The 18,300-nt window shown below is 40.4% G+C and overlaps 1 protein-coding gene across 1 annotated transcript in view; it reads left to right on the top strand.

Moving 5' to 3' along the window:
* The window catches only part of LOC309407039 ((E2-independent) E3 ubiquitin-conjugating enzyme FATS), a gene marked incomplete at its 3' end in the record, with an annotated part of 68,173 nt that overhangs the window by 35,395 nt on the left and 14,478 nt on the right, over nt 1-18,300 (top strand). The window contains exons 3-4 of the mRNA XM_082002446.1: nt 1,069-2,149; nt 16,396-16,686. Coding sequence (XP_081858572.1) covers nt 1,069-2,149; nt 16,396-16,686 — 1,372 coding nt within the window. The remainder of the gene's footprint in view (nt 1-1,068; nt 2,150-16,395; nt 16,687-18,300) is intronic.

Genomic DNA, 18,300 nt, shown 5'->3' with positions numbered 1-18,300 from the left:
CAGATGTGATTGAGATGAATTCATAGCAAGCAGGAGCAGTACAGCTAGCAAATGGCACCTAAACCTCGAATGAACTTGGATGAGCTCTCATTATAAAGCTAATCCTCAGATTTTACATGCCAATTCAGTGTTGGGTTTTTCTATTAGGATCGGGAGATCTAGGAACACAGGGCAAGAGCAACCTGATCAGCCAATTTACAGCAGCAGTGAGATTAGGCCACATGCTTTATTGCATGTGACTCATGTGACCAGCCATGTAGATAATAATAGCAGGAGATTCTAAACTCAGGTTTACTCTTTGTTGGATAGCTTTAACATAAAAGCACCTCCTTTGTCACATTGAGTGAAGTAATGTACAGTCTATCACGATAGATGTTTACTGTCACAGTTGGAAAAATTAATCTGGGCCACTGTCAATCAGTCTTGGACATATGTGGTTTTAAATCATTGATAGGTGCCACCAAGTAATGATAAGCAAGAGGGATCTAATGAATTAAAACAGTACCCAGAGCCCTTATGAGAAATTATATCACACTTGTGGGAAGGATCATGGAGAAGTTTTTCCATGACTGTACCTGGTGAGGTTGTAGAGCAGTCATGACCCTGACGCCCACATGTCTTCTGCAGCATGAGACGGAATATGTGGACCTTCAGGCTATTGATCCATAATATATTTAAATGCATTTTAAATTCCAGCAGACCATTTTGAAAGAGCATTTTAGAGTCTGAAACTGGCAATTGCCTTTGACATGTCCATTTTTAAACAAACATAGCAGCCACAAATCCCAGCTGCAACAATGCTTTAAATACTGAAAATTATAGCATAGAATACATGTTTTTAATGTTAATATTTTTTTCCACCAGAGTGATAAGATTTTCATTGAAGTCCCACAGACAATTCAGAGCTAATTTCAAGAGTGTATGTTTTTAAATGACAAAATGTTAATATAAATAGAAACTGAACCAGAAATCTTGAAGAAAACTGTCTTGTGTGATAGATGGTAGATGAGAAACAGTTACACATATTGTGATAGAGTATGTTGATAATTTGAATCTTTCCATTTGCAGGAATCTCTGTCAACACAAAATACAAAATTGATTTCACCAATAGTCATTTCACATGTGATTGATGAGAATAAATCAAAAGAATATTGGTCCGCTTCGCCTATGCAGTCCATGATCCGCCAGCCCAGTGCTTATCACATGAAGCAATCTTTGCCTAACCGTGGTTCAGTCAACGTTAATAGAGCATTTATGGTACTTCCCAGCAGATTAGAAATTCAGGTGTTTTTAGATGACACCACAACTCCATTGGACGCTCCCATTGCAGAGGAAAAACTGTGTCAAAAGCAGCAGAAAGGGTTTGCCTCCATAACTATTACGGCCAGGCGTGTTGCTGTGGGCTCCAGCGACCCAACACGTGGAGCTGGGGCTGTGGAAGAGCCCAATGCCATGTCCCCAACCTCAAGCAAAGTCCCTGCTGCCCTCCATTGCTGGCCTCCACCAGGCTATGCAAACCAAACTGCTTCTCCATTAAAGATTTCTGAATCTTGCTCACAATTGGGTGAAGAGCCACGAAGGACAATTTTTGACCCCGGAAACAAGGAGAACGGCGTGGGTCTTCAAAGCAGTGATGGGAGAGAAAAAGTATCACCTTCATTCATCTCATGTGTCCACCTTCAGGTTTCTCAGCAGTGTCCAAATACCATCTATTACTTAGACAAGTCACTCAATGTGTGCATTGACCAACCTCGAATTAAATGCCAAAAAATTCATAGATCAGCGTTGTCCTTCGATATAAATTGCAGTTCGTCCAGATTAACAGCAGATGGAGTAGATGGCATAGCTAATGGAGAGCCAATAGAGGAGATATTTAAGACAAAGCTCCTAGGAGAAAAGACTCCACTCGGATCAAACTGGAGTGCAGACTTAACAGAAAATAATGTAATTAATAAAGAGACAACAAATGAAGGCTATTTGGGTAGTAAGTACCCTTTGCAAAGTGTCTTTGCCTCTGAACTTCCAGCATTTGCAGGTACACCCAGAGGACCTAATAACATGGTAACAACAAAGAAAGATGATGATAAGTGGTCTGGCAGCGATCACACTGCCTTTTGCCTCCAACATCCTAATTCAAGTGATGAGGCAGGTAAGTAATTTCCATAAACCTCTGTCTGGTGGAGCAGAGGTTCAGGCTGGAACAGACCCACCACAATGATTTTATGAGAACAGATAATAGTAATCCTTGCTTCTGCAAAGGCACGGTGAGTCAGCGCACAACCCAGATGTTTTCAGTTCCAGGCTTACCATGAATATATTTACCATGCTAGATATGCATGCTGCTCATCAGATGATAGAGAAAACTCTGCTTGTGTTTTCTGTATTAAATCTCTCATTTTAACCATTTATAACTGTAATCTTTTTTTTTTTTTTTCTCCCAGCAACATACAAGTGCTTAGCCCCTGAAAATAATTAGGTCTTTCTTTGTATAAGGGATGAATTTCAAGGTGTGAGATTAAGAAGGAGATGGCTGCACTGAGCTTAGTTTTGTGTTCCTTGCAATTAAAAAAAATTGTTTCCAATTATTCTTTTATTTAGAAGGGTATAGTAATAAACCCAGGACTTCACAACTAATGGTTCCAGGCAGAAATCTTTAACACGGTTCTTTCAAATATCTCCAAGCATTTTGCAAACATAAAACTTTCTTTGCAACATTGCTCTCGGGGAAGGGAGAGGTACTGTGGGGATTGCTCCATGCCCAGAGCGGTGTAGCTTCTGCGGCACTGGGCTGTAGCAGCTATTTTACAGTGCACTTGAATAACCACAGCTGAGTTTATTGACTCTCCCGGAAGGGAGTGTGGATGGGAAGAATGTCAATGAGTGAGTCTGGTTTTTACCAAAAGCACTAAGGTTAAAACTTGCCCCCCATGTATCCTGCGACCTTGGGCTACATTACATTGCAACTACCCTGTTCTTACATGGCCTTTTTGATCTAAGGGTCAGTATATGAACATAAGCTACCTCCTAGGATTCATTTGTACCTTCATCTTCCCAGTGTGCAAATGGGAAAAAAGAGAACGGTGAGAAGTCGTGTGCTGCCTCATGGGCTGGACCATCCCTTTTCACCTTGCTGCTAACTGCTGCTCTCGCTTTCCCACGCCTGAAAGCAGTGGGATGGCTCTTGTAGACATCAAGGTGCAAGCAGCGGGAAGGCACTGCTTTATTCAGAGGCCTCCTGCTTTAATCTTTAAGAAAATTATCAACAGAGCCAGGATTTTCCACAGAGGAACTGTCGGTAATTCCAGAGTCAGGCCCTTAAATGAAAGCTGCGTGGGTTTGCAGGGTGAAGCACCCCTCAGGCTGGATGCTGAAGAAAGCCTGACATAAAGTATTTCTTTACATTTAGAAGCGTAATCCAGGTTGTCTGCTGTTGAAGGGGAGCTGGCACAGTGGGGAGCCGGAGAGGGAAGGTGCCAACCAGTGCTAAAGCGAGGAAGAAATGTAAAGGGGTGAGGGTTGGTGAGGACCTTCCACTGACTGACACCAGCAAATCAAGCATTTCAGCTTTGGACTTCATTGCATACCGTCCTAATTTCAAATAACAATGTCCTCCCAAATAACAATGTCCTCCTGAATTTTCCGCAGAAAGCACTATGCATTCAAGGCTTTGCTCAACACCGTCTAAGATCTCTCTGTGATATATCACAGAAACAAGGATTAGAATAATATTGAGGCTTCCCTGGGCTTAGTAATACAGTGGTGGTCATGAAAGAATCACTTTTGCTATAAGTAATTAGAAAGTGAAATAGGACACTGCTCATGGTTCCACAGTTTTACTAAACAGAGGAAATAAATGAGGTAACCAGCTGAGAAATACTGTTTTTTGAAAAATTATTTCCACCATTTGTGTACACAAGAATACACGTGTAAGTAAACATGGGAAGTGTTACCTTTTTAACTGCTTCCACCTTTTGTGTAAGCAATAATGTAGAATTTAAAGATATCTATTTCTTTTGATCAGACCCTTTGTAATATATAAGAAGGTGTTTATCAGCTTGCTACAACTTTCCTGTGTGAAATTTCTACAAACGGCCAGAATAATGCTTCAAAACAACAGTCTTTCTCACCAGGATCCCCGAAGTAACGAGCTCTGGCATGGCCATCAGCCATTTCATGTGACAAATCATAAGAAACCTCGTTAAATGCATGAGACACCCGCACTGCTCATTAAAATGAAAGGCAATTGGTGTGATTTTAACCTGGAAGAAAATGAAAAGGTGAGTTCCCTTTAGGTCAAAAAATGGGTGAAGTGAGGGAGAGAAGTGATCTCTTAGGTCCAATACTACAGTCCGGTGCAAATCTAGTCCAGTCCTACTCCCTGTTACATGTTTTTTTTTTTTCTTGGACTAGTTTTAAACATCTAAAGAAAGCTATAGTGGGACACTCTTGCATTCCTGCTTTTTGCTGTGGCACTTCTGCATATACAGCTCAATACTACGAGACCTATATTGCAAGATGATGCTTTACAAGCACAGCAAAATAACTACCCCATCAGCAAAGTCCTTTACAGCGTTACAGACGCCCAGTTCTTTTAGATATCATTTCCTCCAATGTTTACTAGCTCAAATCGATTCATGTTAAGCTTTGGTCTGCTATATGTTTAAGCAGCGAAATGTTTGTGAAATGGAATGTTTAAATAGAAGGAAGAACTAGAAAAGTAGTGACAGTGAACAACTTTTGACACCATGTTAATACTTTAACATAGTCATCTTATGGCTGAAGGAACTGCGGAGAGTGCTTTGTCCATCACATTTCTGACGACCCAGAAAGTTTGAGTTTGTATTAGTTTGCAGCTGTAGGCAATACCTTCCTGCCAGCAGAAATACAAATGGTAATAACATCACCATGGGGAAGAAAAAAAAAAAGAAAAGAAAAATTACTTTCAAGGCTAGACGTTTCTGTATGAGATCTGTAAATGTAGTTTCCAGGGTGTATATGCTGCCTTATTAGGATCTGAAATGGAATGAGCACCCAAATACTTCTCTGCTTTACAGGTACTGGGGCCAGGTTTGCTGTTTCCTATAGGGCCAGTTGACTCATGGCCTCTTCGGAGTGTCTTTTTTTCTAATTTTTCATGTGACTTCACTGATGTAATGATGACTCTACTTATAGTATCACTCATACTTTTTCATGTTGAAATCCAAGTGTTCAAGACTGGGCTTTACATGGACCTGGATAACCTAATCTAACACCCTGCTTTCAGCAGGATAACCCAGATAATCTCCAGAGGTATATATTTCCACAATGTGCCACATGTGAAAAGGATATTTTAGGAATATTAATGAAGTGTAAATATTGGGGCTGTGCTCATGGATGGTAATCATACTTAGAAATACAAATCTCTCGGACTCAGTGTTCAAAGCCATGTTTCATGCTATAGCATCCCAAGGATTGAATATGATCTTGTGATTGCACTGCTATGGACTGTATCTTCCACTGCCTCCGTTGCTTTGGGTACTTTACTTGCATTATTGCAAGAATTGGACCATAAGTGCTGGAAAATCCATGTTACACGTGAAGTCAGACTTGAACTGCAGGAGGACATAGAGTCGTAGGATATAATTGTGTTTGTTTTTAATGAGGGGCCAGCATTTACATCCCTTGGGCAGCTTAAGGAACGTGTACCCGTTAATGTGAAATGTCCCCACTGAGAGCCACATGACCCACCTCAGAGATATGATCAAGGGTAAGCCCAGGCCAAGCTCCATGAGGTCCTTGTCGCAGGTGATCGATGAGCATCACCCTGCCTTCAGTCATGGCTTTTAACAAGCTGTGAGAACTTGCTAATGCTGCTTTTAAGTGCAATTTCCTTTCTGTAGCTGATGTTTCATAAATACAAGGTACGTTAAAAATGAAAAGCTTAGTCTTGTTTCTGCTGAAGACAGGAGCATTTTTAATCTTAATTTCTCACCTACCTTTCATGAAGAATATATTCCACATGAATATCTAGTTTTCCATCCATCTTTTACAATATATTGTCTACTGGGCTCTATGCTGAATTAATAAAAAGGGGCAAAGAGACAAAAATGGGATAACTTTAAGTTTGACCTCTTGATTAAACAGTATCATCACTTTACTATGAAAGATTATAAACGCCAACATCTAAATTTACCTGTTTAACCTTAGATAATCGTAAATGTCTTGGTGTCTGAGCACCTTCACAAGACTCAGCTGTGTTATAAAGCTAAATGATTTCTGTTAACACTTCAACTTCTATAACGTCTACACTTTTGTTTTTCTTTTGTTGTCATCCCCAAAACTGCCGTGCAGAATTATTAAGGAAGAACAGCTGAGGTGGAGAGAAACATAAATCTGGTTTGGATGGTAGGTGCTGTGCTGGCTCCCGCAGCCCTACGCTGAGATACAGAAGAAGTGGAGGATGCGGAACTCAGCGTGAGGAGGGTGTGGAGAGATGACAAAAGGGCATCTCGTAAATCATACTCATATGTGAACTACCCAAAAGTGGGGAAATCTGGATTATGACGTATGCATGAGTCAGGCATGGAAGGTGAATATGACGCGGCGGTGATGGTTGTGACGGCGGGCGTGAACGCAGGCGGCAGTAGGTGTGGGCACTGGGAGCCAGCCCGGGCACAGGGGCTGTCCAGGGAGGCTGCGCTGCAGAATTCGGGAATGCAGCACTTGAGAAGTGGAGGAACACATTTAAATCAGTGAACAAGACAGATCAGGGAGCTGGTATTGTAGCTGCTTGTACTTTTCCCAAAGAGAGTGGCAGGTGACTTGAAAGTATAACTTAATTAAAAGAACCCAGAACAGTGGATTGGGAAAACGAAGATGGGATTTGGGCTTTTGGAGTGTTGAATGTCTCCAGGTGATTATAGGCTTCTGTTTCCTTCTTAAGCAAGAGTTTTATTAACAAGTGCTGAAGCCAGCAGCATGTTTACTAAGCAGTAAATAACTAGACTTTAATTTGTTTCAAGCGCTATTTAATTTTTTTGTGCATGTGTGTATATAAATATATATACACACACATACTCTTGTACTGGGGTAAAATCAGAACAGTTAGTGCTGTGGGATTTCAATACACTGCTACCTGTAAAGCAAAATAATGTTTTTGTTTCAAATACACATTGAAATCCCCTGATATTTGAGACGTTTGAATATCAAGAAAATGTTTGTAGGTCAATCTGCTGGTTTTTGCTGGGATAGAGTTAATTTTCTTCATAGGAGCTAGTATGAGGCTATGTCCAGCACAGTCACCTTTAAACTAATATATACTCATGGTAATCAGGATGGGCTAAGGTAGGCAATCTTAAGACTGAAGACTATTAATAGTATTTATATTCTATCACCAAATAGTATTTGAAATGTTGCGATGAATTAATGTGGCCTATCTGGTGTTCTCACCTCATCTTCTGTTTATGGGGAAAGTCACCATGCAATAGCCAAGAGTACAAGATTACTCTGTGTGTGTGTGGAAATATATATATACACAAACAAGGTATAATTAGACGAAAGCTGTTCCTTACAACATGGAATTTATTGTATAGAAACTTGAGTAGCTACAGCTGATATTAATTAACTCTCCAGCCTGAGAATGCGTACAGAAGTAGTGATGGTGAAGACAGGAGAAATGTGAAATATGGCACAGAAGATTTTACTTTAGCTTGCACCTGCTAAGCGTGAGGAGCCAAATGTTCAGCTGTAGTCAACCAATAGAAATATCTGCCTTCAGAGGAGCGACACTGATTTACATCAGCAGAGAATCTGGCCAGGGACATTACTGACTTGGCATTACGGACATAGCAGGTGGTGCTGACTTGTTAAGAACAAAGGACCACATGCCAAAAAGCCCATTAAAAGGAGCTCCTTTGATGTTTCACTTCATCTGGTGTAAATTTAAAATGGAAGAGGTTGTCAATTTTCCTTAGCTTAGACATTTTGTGTCATTGGGTCTGTGTCACACTGCGATGTGACCTTCATGTACTGTATCAGATTCTGAGAAATTGAGGATTCAGTCCTCACAGATGTTGAAAACTCAGCGAGGAATTGACAGTCCTCAGTTATGAGTGACTCTGGAAGATGCTGCCAGCCTTCATGACAGACCCCAATTTGTGTGATGGGCAATAGGAGTTGCCTTTCCTTATCTTGGAATTTTTTTATGTGTTTTAAAAGGAAGGGGATGCCTCCTCTTCTCTGGAGGGCCCATTACATTTATGGTGTACCAAGCTCTTGAACTTTGCTCCTTGTTTTAAATGCCTGCTGACAGTTTCCCCATCATCTGGTGTGACAAAGGAAGAGGTGATGATGCTCATCGGGTGTAAGAGGAGAAGTGAGGGATCAGTGTGGAGGGGTATTCCTTCTTACTCCACTTAGAAAAGATACGGGACTTGGAAGAGCGACGCAGACTTTGGCCCCATCATACGGATGCATAGCTACCATTGGAGGTCGGAGGCAACAGATGTAAGCAAGAGGGAGAATTGATGCTCAAGTTTGTGTAAGGCAAAGCTGCGCTAGGCTGGTTTTCAATGATGGCACTGGTGATTCGGTGACACTGTGATGTCACAGTGACCCAGGCTGTGAATAGAGCACTCATTTTCCTATGGAGCTAATTGCTCTTTAACAATTTCTCTGTGGTTTTAGGCAACAAGCAGCCATGGATAGGTGGGGGGTGTTTTTTGTCTGGTTTTGTAAGGGGTTTTGTTTGGGTTTTTTTACACTTGTTTAAAGACATGACCATAAAATAATGTGACTGGAATTGAAGGAGCTCCCCACCTTCAGGAAGCATGCCTTTCACAGATTAAAGCCTCAGTTTTATACCATGGGGCATAGCAATGAACCTGTTGGATAGAGAGGTCATTGTTTCCCTAGAAGATAGAAGGATATCTGCCCTGTTAATGATGTGAAGGACAACATTTCTATGAGTGAAGATGATAAATTAGAATTATTTTTCCAAAGATGATCATACTGTCTGCTGAAGATCCAAATTTAAGTTCAGCTTTCCTTGTTTTGGCATGTGAAAGTTAAGGGTTTGATTTTTCCACTGTTTTCCATCTTGCTCAGGGTGGACATTTCTATCTTGAGCTGTCAGAGCCGGTAAAAATGTGAGACAATTTGAAGTGAAAGACTCTGGAGGGGGCAAGTCACTCGTTAGCACTCAGGACAAGCGGTGGAGGACTGAATACTAGAATCATTAAAATAATGATTAAGAGAAAGAGATGGGCTACGTGGATTCAGTGACTGAATTATGCCAGTGGAGCAAAGGGCCTCATTTTCCCCTTATTCACACTAGGTTGAAACTAGGAGCAACTCTTCTGCAGTCTGTGAAATGAGTACTTGGCTCAGTCTGGCTGCGGTAAATTATCAGAAAGAGCTGAACAACTAGGTGTCTTTGACATGATGAGAATACCAAGTGGTCGATACATTTCTTACCCTGCAAATCACCATTTAAACGTTCTGAATCATCCCGAATACTTTTTTTAAAGTCATACTGCATCAGATTACTCCTTGAGTCACTACAATAGCACCTGATAGCTTCCAGCATGACATCCTTGAAATGCAAACGTGGATGTCTGTCTGAGGTTTTGTTACACGGATATTACAAAGAATGTCTCAAAAGTACAGCAGCAAATTTCAAAGTATTTTCAATAACCATTTCCATGGTTCTTAATGGTGTGAATAGAGATCCTTACCGTCGAAGGACCAGTTGCCTGGGAGTGTTGGGTTCATTAAAGACACGGCTTTGGTATGGCATGGCCAAAAAGGCATGACAACAAAACCAATGATGATTCAAGGCATGAGTCTAAGACTGATTATCTTCAATGAGAAAATAATTGCCAGGTGCTTGACCAACCTCCAAATTATGAAAGGTTTAATGAAAAGTGAATATTTTTCCTTTTATCCTGTCCCAGCGCATAGGAAGCAATGGGGAAAAATGTTAGCAAAATATACAAACGCTATTCTCGACCAGCTGGGTATTGGGAACTCACTGGTGCAAACAGTCGAATCAAATCATGTGTGTGCAGTACTTCCTGACCACTAAAATATTCTGCAGCAATAATACACTCTCATGATTCAGAGTGTAAGATGATCTCCTGCAGGTGCCACACAGGAACGTTTTCTTTTTGCTGGTGCAGTCATTGCAAATTATGTTCTACCAAGCCTCTCCATGCGCAGCCGGAGTTGGTGCGTCACATCCTGTCCTGAGCAGCACGTTCCTACCCATTAGCTCCCTGAAATAAGCAGCGTTCCCTTATTTAACACCAAGAGAGAAGATTGATAATTATTTGCAAAGTGTTTCGAGAAAATAAATTGGCAGTCACCACAGAGAGACTTATTGTTAGGTGCTGTTGATTAGCTGCATTATGGGATTGTTTGCTCTGAAGCTAAGTGTTGGACTAGACTCTAATTTTGCCAAAAGCCTTTTGTAAACAAGCTGTTTCTTGACATCAAGAGGCTCTTCCTACTTCGGACGGATTATACGTTTGAAGTCTAATAGCTCTTAGGTACGCTTGGTAAGCTTTCTCTTTTAAATTATTACAACTTTCTACAGTCAAATATTTGCTTTTGCAAAAAGAAAGCATCTTCCTTCTGAAAACGTGTCCACAGCTGTCAAGGTCATTAAAAAAAACCCAAAACAACAAAAGAGCAAGCTAGAAAAAAAACCAACCTTTTTTGTTAGAGGTAATTTTTTAATCTAGACTTTTAGCTTCAGGTGTTATTGGTATAGCTGAGATAATTAAGCCTTATCCTCACCAGGCGAGGCTGTTTGAGGATGCCTTAGTACAGGTACAACGACATAGTCATTGGGAGCGAGTCTGGCTGATCTGGTTCAAGCTTGCAAAGTTGCCTTTACTTTGCGTCTTTACAATTCTGGGAAAGGAGCTGAGGACGTGGCCCAGCCCAGTTTCTCAGGATCCAGCCCCGTGTTTTTATTGAAAGGTAAATCCAAGACCTTGTTAAGTGTTACATTTTTATCAGGGAGTATGGGCAGAGCTACATTACTGTCAGGATTTTGCAATTCAGATCGTTTCCATGGATGCTAATGCTGGACAGCATCTGACGCTGCCTCTTGCAAATCAGCCATGTGACAAACATCAAAAGGCAGTTAGGGACATAGGTCTTACTGCCGGTCAGCAGAAATTTTAGTAAAAACACCTGAACTTCGTAGCACCCCTTGCTGACTGCAGCTTGTTGACTGATGAGAAGTGATATCTTTTCCTCAGCAGTGATCTGAGCAATAAATTATCCATCCTATCTTCCGCCCTGTGACAAACACTGAAATAACTAATAATACTGTCATTGCTCTCAATGTTTCCATTTTTCTGTGTTACCAGACTGTTGAGATGATGCAGTCTGTTTACTTATATCTAGGATCGTATGGCTTAGGAGTGGTGATACTTGATCCATGATAGAAATTGAGTCATCAGTCTTTGTCATCAGGAGGCTGGAGTCTTGGTTTGGGTTATGGATAGCTGCTTGCCTGCGTGAGGCATGTGCAGACTCTGCACAGCCTACGCCTACATATGCCTGGGTCTAAATCTTGAAGAAGGTAGAAGTTTCTTACATTTAAGGAATGTTAATTGCTGCTCCTCTCTGCTTGGGGTATTGGCAGAGTCAGCTCCCAACATGGAGGTCCAGGAGAGCTCAGCATCCTAGGGCATGGGGCTTTTATTAAATTAGAAAAAACCCCCAACCACACAACCCCCCAGAAAACCCCAGCAGGTGGTCTATCATGTAAAGCCTACCTACAGTGGTGATGTCTGATCTCATTAATGACACACAGTGAATCAACGCTGTGTGTCTCCTTCCCCGACCGCCTCTCGTCAGGCTCGCTTGGTGGTCGTGGAGGATTTGTAGCGCTGCGTCTGTTAAAATGAGCTTCGGCCACTTTCAAAGAAGTACTTTGTCATGAATTGTCAAAAATCCACACTGAAACACTAGGAAGAGTGTTATGTGAAAGTATGAAAAGCTGCATTATCCTGTTGTAAAGCGAAAAGAAAAAAAAAAGTAGTAACAATGGAAAAGTGTATGTTTGCCTGAATTGACCATGTTTCAAGGAACGGCAAGTTTAACCTGCTGTAATGCAGGGTCACTTCCTGTTAGCAAAAACCCCTGAAGGGAGAGGGAGGAAAATGTAAAAAGATACTTTACAGTAAAACAATATACTCCTTCTACTCAGAGATCAAGGATTCTTAAAAAAAAAAGCTTTTGAAAACCTACCCCTGGTTTTACAGAATATTTTTAACTCCTCCAGTATCATATGGTTTTCACTAAGTCGTTATTTAAAAATTGAACTGCTGTTTTCTCTTTCTTGCATAAGGCAAAAATTACTTTTCTCTGAATGTAATTTCGTTCCTTGACTTTTTCTCCTATAAGCAGCTGAACTTTTACAACTAGGATCTATAGTCACTGAATTTTATTAACGGAGTCATTTTGCCTTCTGTTTCTTTGAGTTTTGTTCTCCTGTATCTCCCAAAGCATTACACTTGCATGTCTTTGTTCATTAGTTTTAAAGTCTTTCTTCAGCTGGGATAATAGAAAAAACATATATTGCTAGTCATCCAGTTACAATTCTAGCTATTCTCAGAGGGGGATATATATTTCAAGTTTGGTGCGTGGGGATTTTAGATATACAATTCCAGATACTCTTAATGAGAGTAACAGTCCTAATTCCCCACACGGTATATTAAAAATGGATCGAGCATGGACAAAGTGAAACTCTGTGATCTTACCTTTAAGTACCTTTGCCTTTTTCTTTTTTTCTAAATATCATTTGGATGTGCATTCGTTAGTTAAGGTAATTGACAGCTGCTCCGAGGATGAGGGAGTTGATCTTTGGAGCTCATGTCTAGTTTGCTTTGCTGTGTTTTCCTGGGGATTGACTGCGCCTGGGTGTACCTTTTGAATTGAAAGGTTAATTCAAGAGGGAGTTAGAGGAAAGAACTTGGCAAATTGGCTCCCTTATTATTCTGATTGTCTTCGATGTTAGACAAGAACAAGGCACACCTTTTCTTATTGCCTTAATTAACTAAAAAAATAAAACCCACCATACTGTGAATATAATAAGGATTAAGATTTAGTTATAATATTAGTACAAGATCTAAGGAAGACACTATTTATGCAGAAAGGATGCAGTGTTTTTAAACATGTAACTTTCATAAAGAATCCTGCTTTTTTTTAATCCATTCTTAGTCCTTTTTGTTGTCATAAAATGCTAAGAAGCAGCCACCACCTTTTTCTAATTTTAGACCCCATTCCTAGTTTTGTTCATGCCTTTCTTTTCCTTCTCTCCTAATCCACATCTTTGTAGGGATTCCCCAGACATTATGGGCAGAATGCCACTGGTGGCATTTCTTTTAGCAGGAAAGGGGTGCCGTGCAAAAGGGAAGGCTGTCTCCACTTGCACTACATGTAAGAAAATTCCTGGGGCTTAATTCTCAGTTCTTGCAGGTTATGGTACTTACACTTGGAAGCCAATATCCACAAATAGCTAGTTGGGTAGTTAGGAGTAAATGGAGTGTGAATACTCCAGGCAACTCTTCATTCTTTTGTTCAGATCCATATTTGAAGAGAAATGTGACTTACAGACAACCCCTTTGCTCGCTCTGGTCTCCACTGTTTTATTCTGCTACCTTGCAGCCCATTTTTGCCACTGCCCTGACGATTCGTGTTGCAGTTTTGGGTACCAATGCCCAGCCATAGCAAACAGCCTCTCCTGGGGACACGACAGTGGTTTGAGCGGTCTGAAGAAGCTGTTTGGGCTTCACAACAGACACATTTGATGCACAGACCATTTCTTGATATGAGGGCAACTTATCTCCTACTGTGACGCTGCCTTGGATGGGCAGAAACTCTTTTCTCCTTTCCACTTTCTTCTCTTCTCTTCTCTGCTTTCTGCTGGCCAGTAAATGATTTTAATTTAAAAGATGATTTAAAGAGATAATCTGTTTTCCATTCAAGTTCTTTGTGTGGCTTAGCTGCCCTCTGTTTTTTTCCTTCTATGCTTGTAGTATCTTGGCTGCCTCTGTGAAAAGACTTCCTTCTCTGCCGCTCTGCCGTTACTTAATGCTACCTGCTGCTTTCTGCATCTTCTCCTACCCTGCTGCCCATTTCTCCCGCCTCCCACAAACCCTCTTTGATGCTCCTGACCCCATTAATCTGTCCCAGTGTTTTTTCCCTCTGTATGTCATAAAACATTTGTAGAACCACGGTGTGTAACTGCAGGTATGGGATTGGCCAGGGAATGAAGGAACAGATCACTGTACGTGCATGAGCTCCCACTGAGTGTATGCACAGAACTGAGTCTCTCCAGTTTGTTGAGAGTATTTGCATCAAAAAAGTTTTCATCTGAGAAGAGAGCTAAGTTTTGACAAAAGATAAGGAAAATATTTGCAATGTGTGAAGAGCAAGGAGAAAAATAAGTTATACCAGAGAGAAGAGGGAGAGCTTGGATGCTAGCCTAGAATTTGGGAGCTCTGTGTGCACTTCCTTGCTTTGACCAGATTTTCTGTATGGCTGTGGAATTGCTTAGGATGGGGTTCATCACAGTGAATTTTATTAGAAAAAAGGTGGGGTTTTTTTCTGTCTATGCTGATCTTTAGGGATTCTTCTTCCCCTGAGAAGTTGATTCCTTCTCCTTGTATGAGCAGTTAAAGAAAGGAATTTAAGATGTTAAAATTTTTCTGATCTGCATGGTAAGGGGAAAATTGCTGGATGCTGTACCTTAATGCCTCTGATTTCCTCAGAAATACAGGATTATCAAAATGAAACACGAGCCATCCAGATCACTAATATGTGTAGGAGACCATCATTTTGTGGCAAAGAATATTTTTCATCTATTGTGAGTGGATTAAGGATTTGGAAAGTGAACTGAAAACTTCCTGCACCGCAGTATCTAATTTACTTAATAACTATGAGATAAGGAAGTGTCTAACATGATGTGCTATCTCACTCTTTCTCGTGGATTGGATCAAAGGAGAAAAACACTTCTAATCTTCCCTCTTTCCTCAACCAAGACATTGGAAAGAAGTGTTTAGAGAGGGGCAGCTGCTGAGAATGAGTCAGCAGAGAATAGAATTATGTGGCTGCTTTTAAAAAGTGTTTGTCATGAAACACCAGTCATTTATTAAATGTCTTATATCCACAATATAGAATGGGATGATCCCTGCCTGGTTTGTTTGGGTTTATGGTTAGGTCTGAAATCAGTTGGGTTTTTTCCCTTGTACCTCCGAAATCTCTCAGTTGCCTTCTTTCAAAGTTTTTTAACAGCTATTGATCATTTCCATCTACATAAATCTTTAGGTCTCAGGTCAGCCTGTGACTAGGACTGCCAACAGGCAATTTATGCACACAATTAAAAAGGAAGAGCAGAGTCATGCTGTGTGCATGGCCGTGTGGGTGCCTGACTATCAGGGACCACTGCCGAGTGGTTTACAGGGACATAAAATAATTCCCATCCGCTTCTTCTTTCTCCCTGCCTTGCTGATCCTGATGCCCTGTCCCTGCTGTCCCTACTTATTTGGATTTCATTTTCTGATTTTTTTTTTTTTAAACTGTTCTACCTCTTCTCCCTTCAGATCTCTGCGTAAAATGCACCTAGGAAAATGGACACTTCTGTGTGCTTATTGCCCACAGTCTCAGTTTTCTAGGGTTCTGCTGGCAGTGCTGCTGGTCAGCTTGAATCGTTTTTCAAGATTTGTATAGCATAGAGCTTACCCGACTAGCGCCGTCGCCTTTGACATGGCAGGGTCCTGCAGCTGTAGCTGCTGTGCAACATCCTCCTCGTTAAAACAATTTCAGGGGAAAGCATATCTTGTACAAATTGGACCTTTTTGCTGCTGGTTCCTGCTGCGGCTTTGCACAGAGGTAGAACAGGGCACCAGAAATGATGGAGACGTGTGATGCTTCTGAGGCAGCCACTCGGCTACAGAGAGGTTAAAACCCTGACCCTGAAACCACTTGGACCTCATTTTCGTCACAGCCACCACTGGATCCATGACTGTAATTTTGACCCAGTTTAGCCAATCTAAAATGTTCCTCTCAAGTAAATAAGAGACAAGACAAAGACACATAACATACCTTTTTGTCAGAGGTATCTTGACTTCTTCCACGCTGCCCATCAGAGTGTATATATATTGTTTAGAATGGCAGTTTATTTTTATGAAGAGTATCCTCTGTGATAATTTCTATCGGTAACATTTTGTTGCAGTACAGCTGCATGGCAGTCATGATAAAATTTGTATCAGTTACAACTTTTAAAAGATATGACTAAAAGCAGTTTTGCAGGAAATAAAACTTATGAGGACTAGAAGGCTGAGAAGAAAAATGTTCCCATGCTATAGAATTTGGGGCTGTTTTTTCTGTTTTTCACAGGAACACAAATGCTGTCAGGAAGCAAGAAGGAGCAATGCACCCCGGGCAGGAGCAGCACAGTGGCCTCTGGCTCTCTTCCAGAGACAGCATCCAGAAAGTCAACTGCTGCTGCTACTGATGGCTCCTTGAAAAAGAGAGATCCCTCCAAAGGCACCTCCAAGTCCAAAGAGATCCAAGCACAGGGCATCCCAAAGCCAAAAATGTCTGTCTCCAATAGTATGTGCAATATAAAAGCTTCATCAAGAATCCTCTCGGAAGAAAATGTTCACAGGCAAAATCAGCTCCTAAAAAGTAAGGTACAAATCCTACTGTGGTTGTTAGGAATATGGTTTCAATAATAAGATGAGATCAGTCTTAAAGAAAAAAGTGAAATAATGGAAAGTCAGTTCGTTTTTGCCCAGCTTTAAGTGCTGAATATGAGTCATCTGGTGAGAGATCAATCAACTAATCTGACTGTATACATTGCTATGGTTAATAGAAAACAAGATTAACATGAGAAAGATAGGCTTACTTTGTAAGTAGATTCAAGAAAATCTTGAAAAAACATTAAAATCGCAGGGTCAAGCAGTCCCAGTCCAACCAAGAAACTCCAGAAGTCAGGTTATTTTTACAACCTTGTTCCAATACCTTTCTTTTACTTCTGCAATCTTTTTTTGTGACGCAACAACCTGAACTATTCGGTGCGCAGGCATAGCATGAAATACCTCGTTTGGAGAGATTATCATGAAGAAAAAAAAAAGAAAAGGTTTAACAATTGATTATCAACACAGTTTCAGCACGTAAAAGATAATTTCTTCTAGTTCAGCACCGGTTAGAATGTGTTACTTCCAACATTTATTCACATAGCTAAAATGGAGATGACACAAGCAGCTGTATTCATGCATAAGGTACTTTTGCAGAAGACAACTGATATATACGCTAGATTAATTTGGCTAGTATAGTATCAATAGTATCAATAGATTTGTGAAAAATTTCCTCCAAGAACACCTTAAAAATGTTATAATGGTCATACAGCCTTTTTTCTTACAGCATTTTTTCTTGCAGATTTTTTGTAGGCAGGTAGACAAAAGTTTTTCGTTACTGACTATAAAGCTACTGAACGTAACACCCATTTAGACGAGAGAAGCCTACATTCTGCTTTCAGTGCCTGAAGTTAAATCATGCCATTTCACTAACTGCAAGTGACTTAGTGTTACAGCAGTGAAGCATCCACTGAGATCTAGCAAAGATAAAGTTAATCGACACCTCTGTAAACCTGGCTTATCGAGGAGTTTAATTTCATGTTCACAGGTTTCAAGATTTTTTCCAAAATGTTAATAAGAACAGTATTAGGGAGGAAATACAGTTCAGGCTTTTATAAGGCAAATGTACCCAACACAGATCATTTTAATTTTTTTAAAGTACAATATAATATGTACAATATGTCACAAAGAGGAAAATATTTTAAGTTTGTTGTAACCAAAAATTGAAATAAAACAGTAATGGGCTTTATTCCCAGATATTTAGTTCTAGAAATCAAATCATTTGGCAAGGAAGAGGTACTTCAATGTGACTTTTCAAAATAGTTCTTATGGAGCTCTTCCGACGTTCCTTTGTTATTTTGGATTAATTCTGTCCTCTAAATGAGAATCTTGTCAACTCTGATTTTTGAGCACATAGCCTCTTTTGGTCCTAATTCGTGCAGGGAGTATCAGTCATAGAGCATTAAAGCATAATTACAAGTGTAGAAAATAATCTTGTTGTTCTCGATGGAGGACTTTGTGAATTAACAGCTTTCACGATAACATGCTATAATATATATTAACCTTTTATTGTTTGTTTGGGGTTTTTTTTGTGGAGTCATTCCACTGGCTAATGAATATACAGAAATGATAGAAAGCAAACCATGTTACCAGCAAAGAAAAA

The sequence above is a fragment of the Phaethon aethereus genome, assembly GCF_964289735.1.
Source record: "Phaethon aethereus genome assembly, chromosome: 7".
In the NCBI taxonomy this organism is placed as follows: Eukaryota; Metazoa; Chordata; class Aves; order Phaethontiformes; family Phaethontidae; genus Phaethon; species Phaethon aethereus.
The sequence above is the reverse complement of the archived record's forward strand: the minus strand, read 5'-3'. Positions and strand labels throughout refer to the sequence as shown.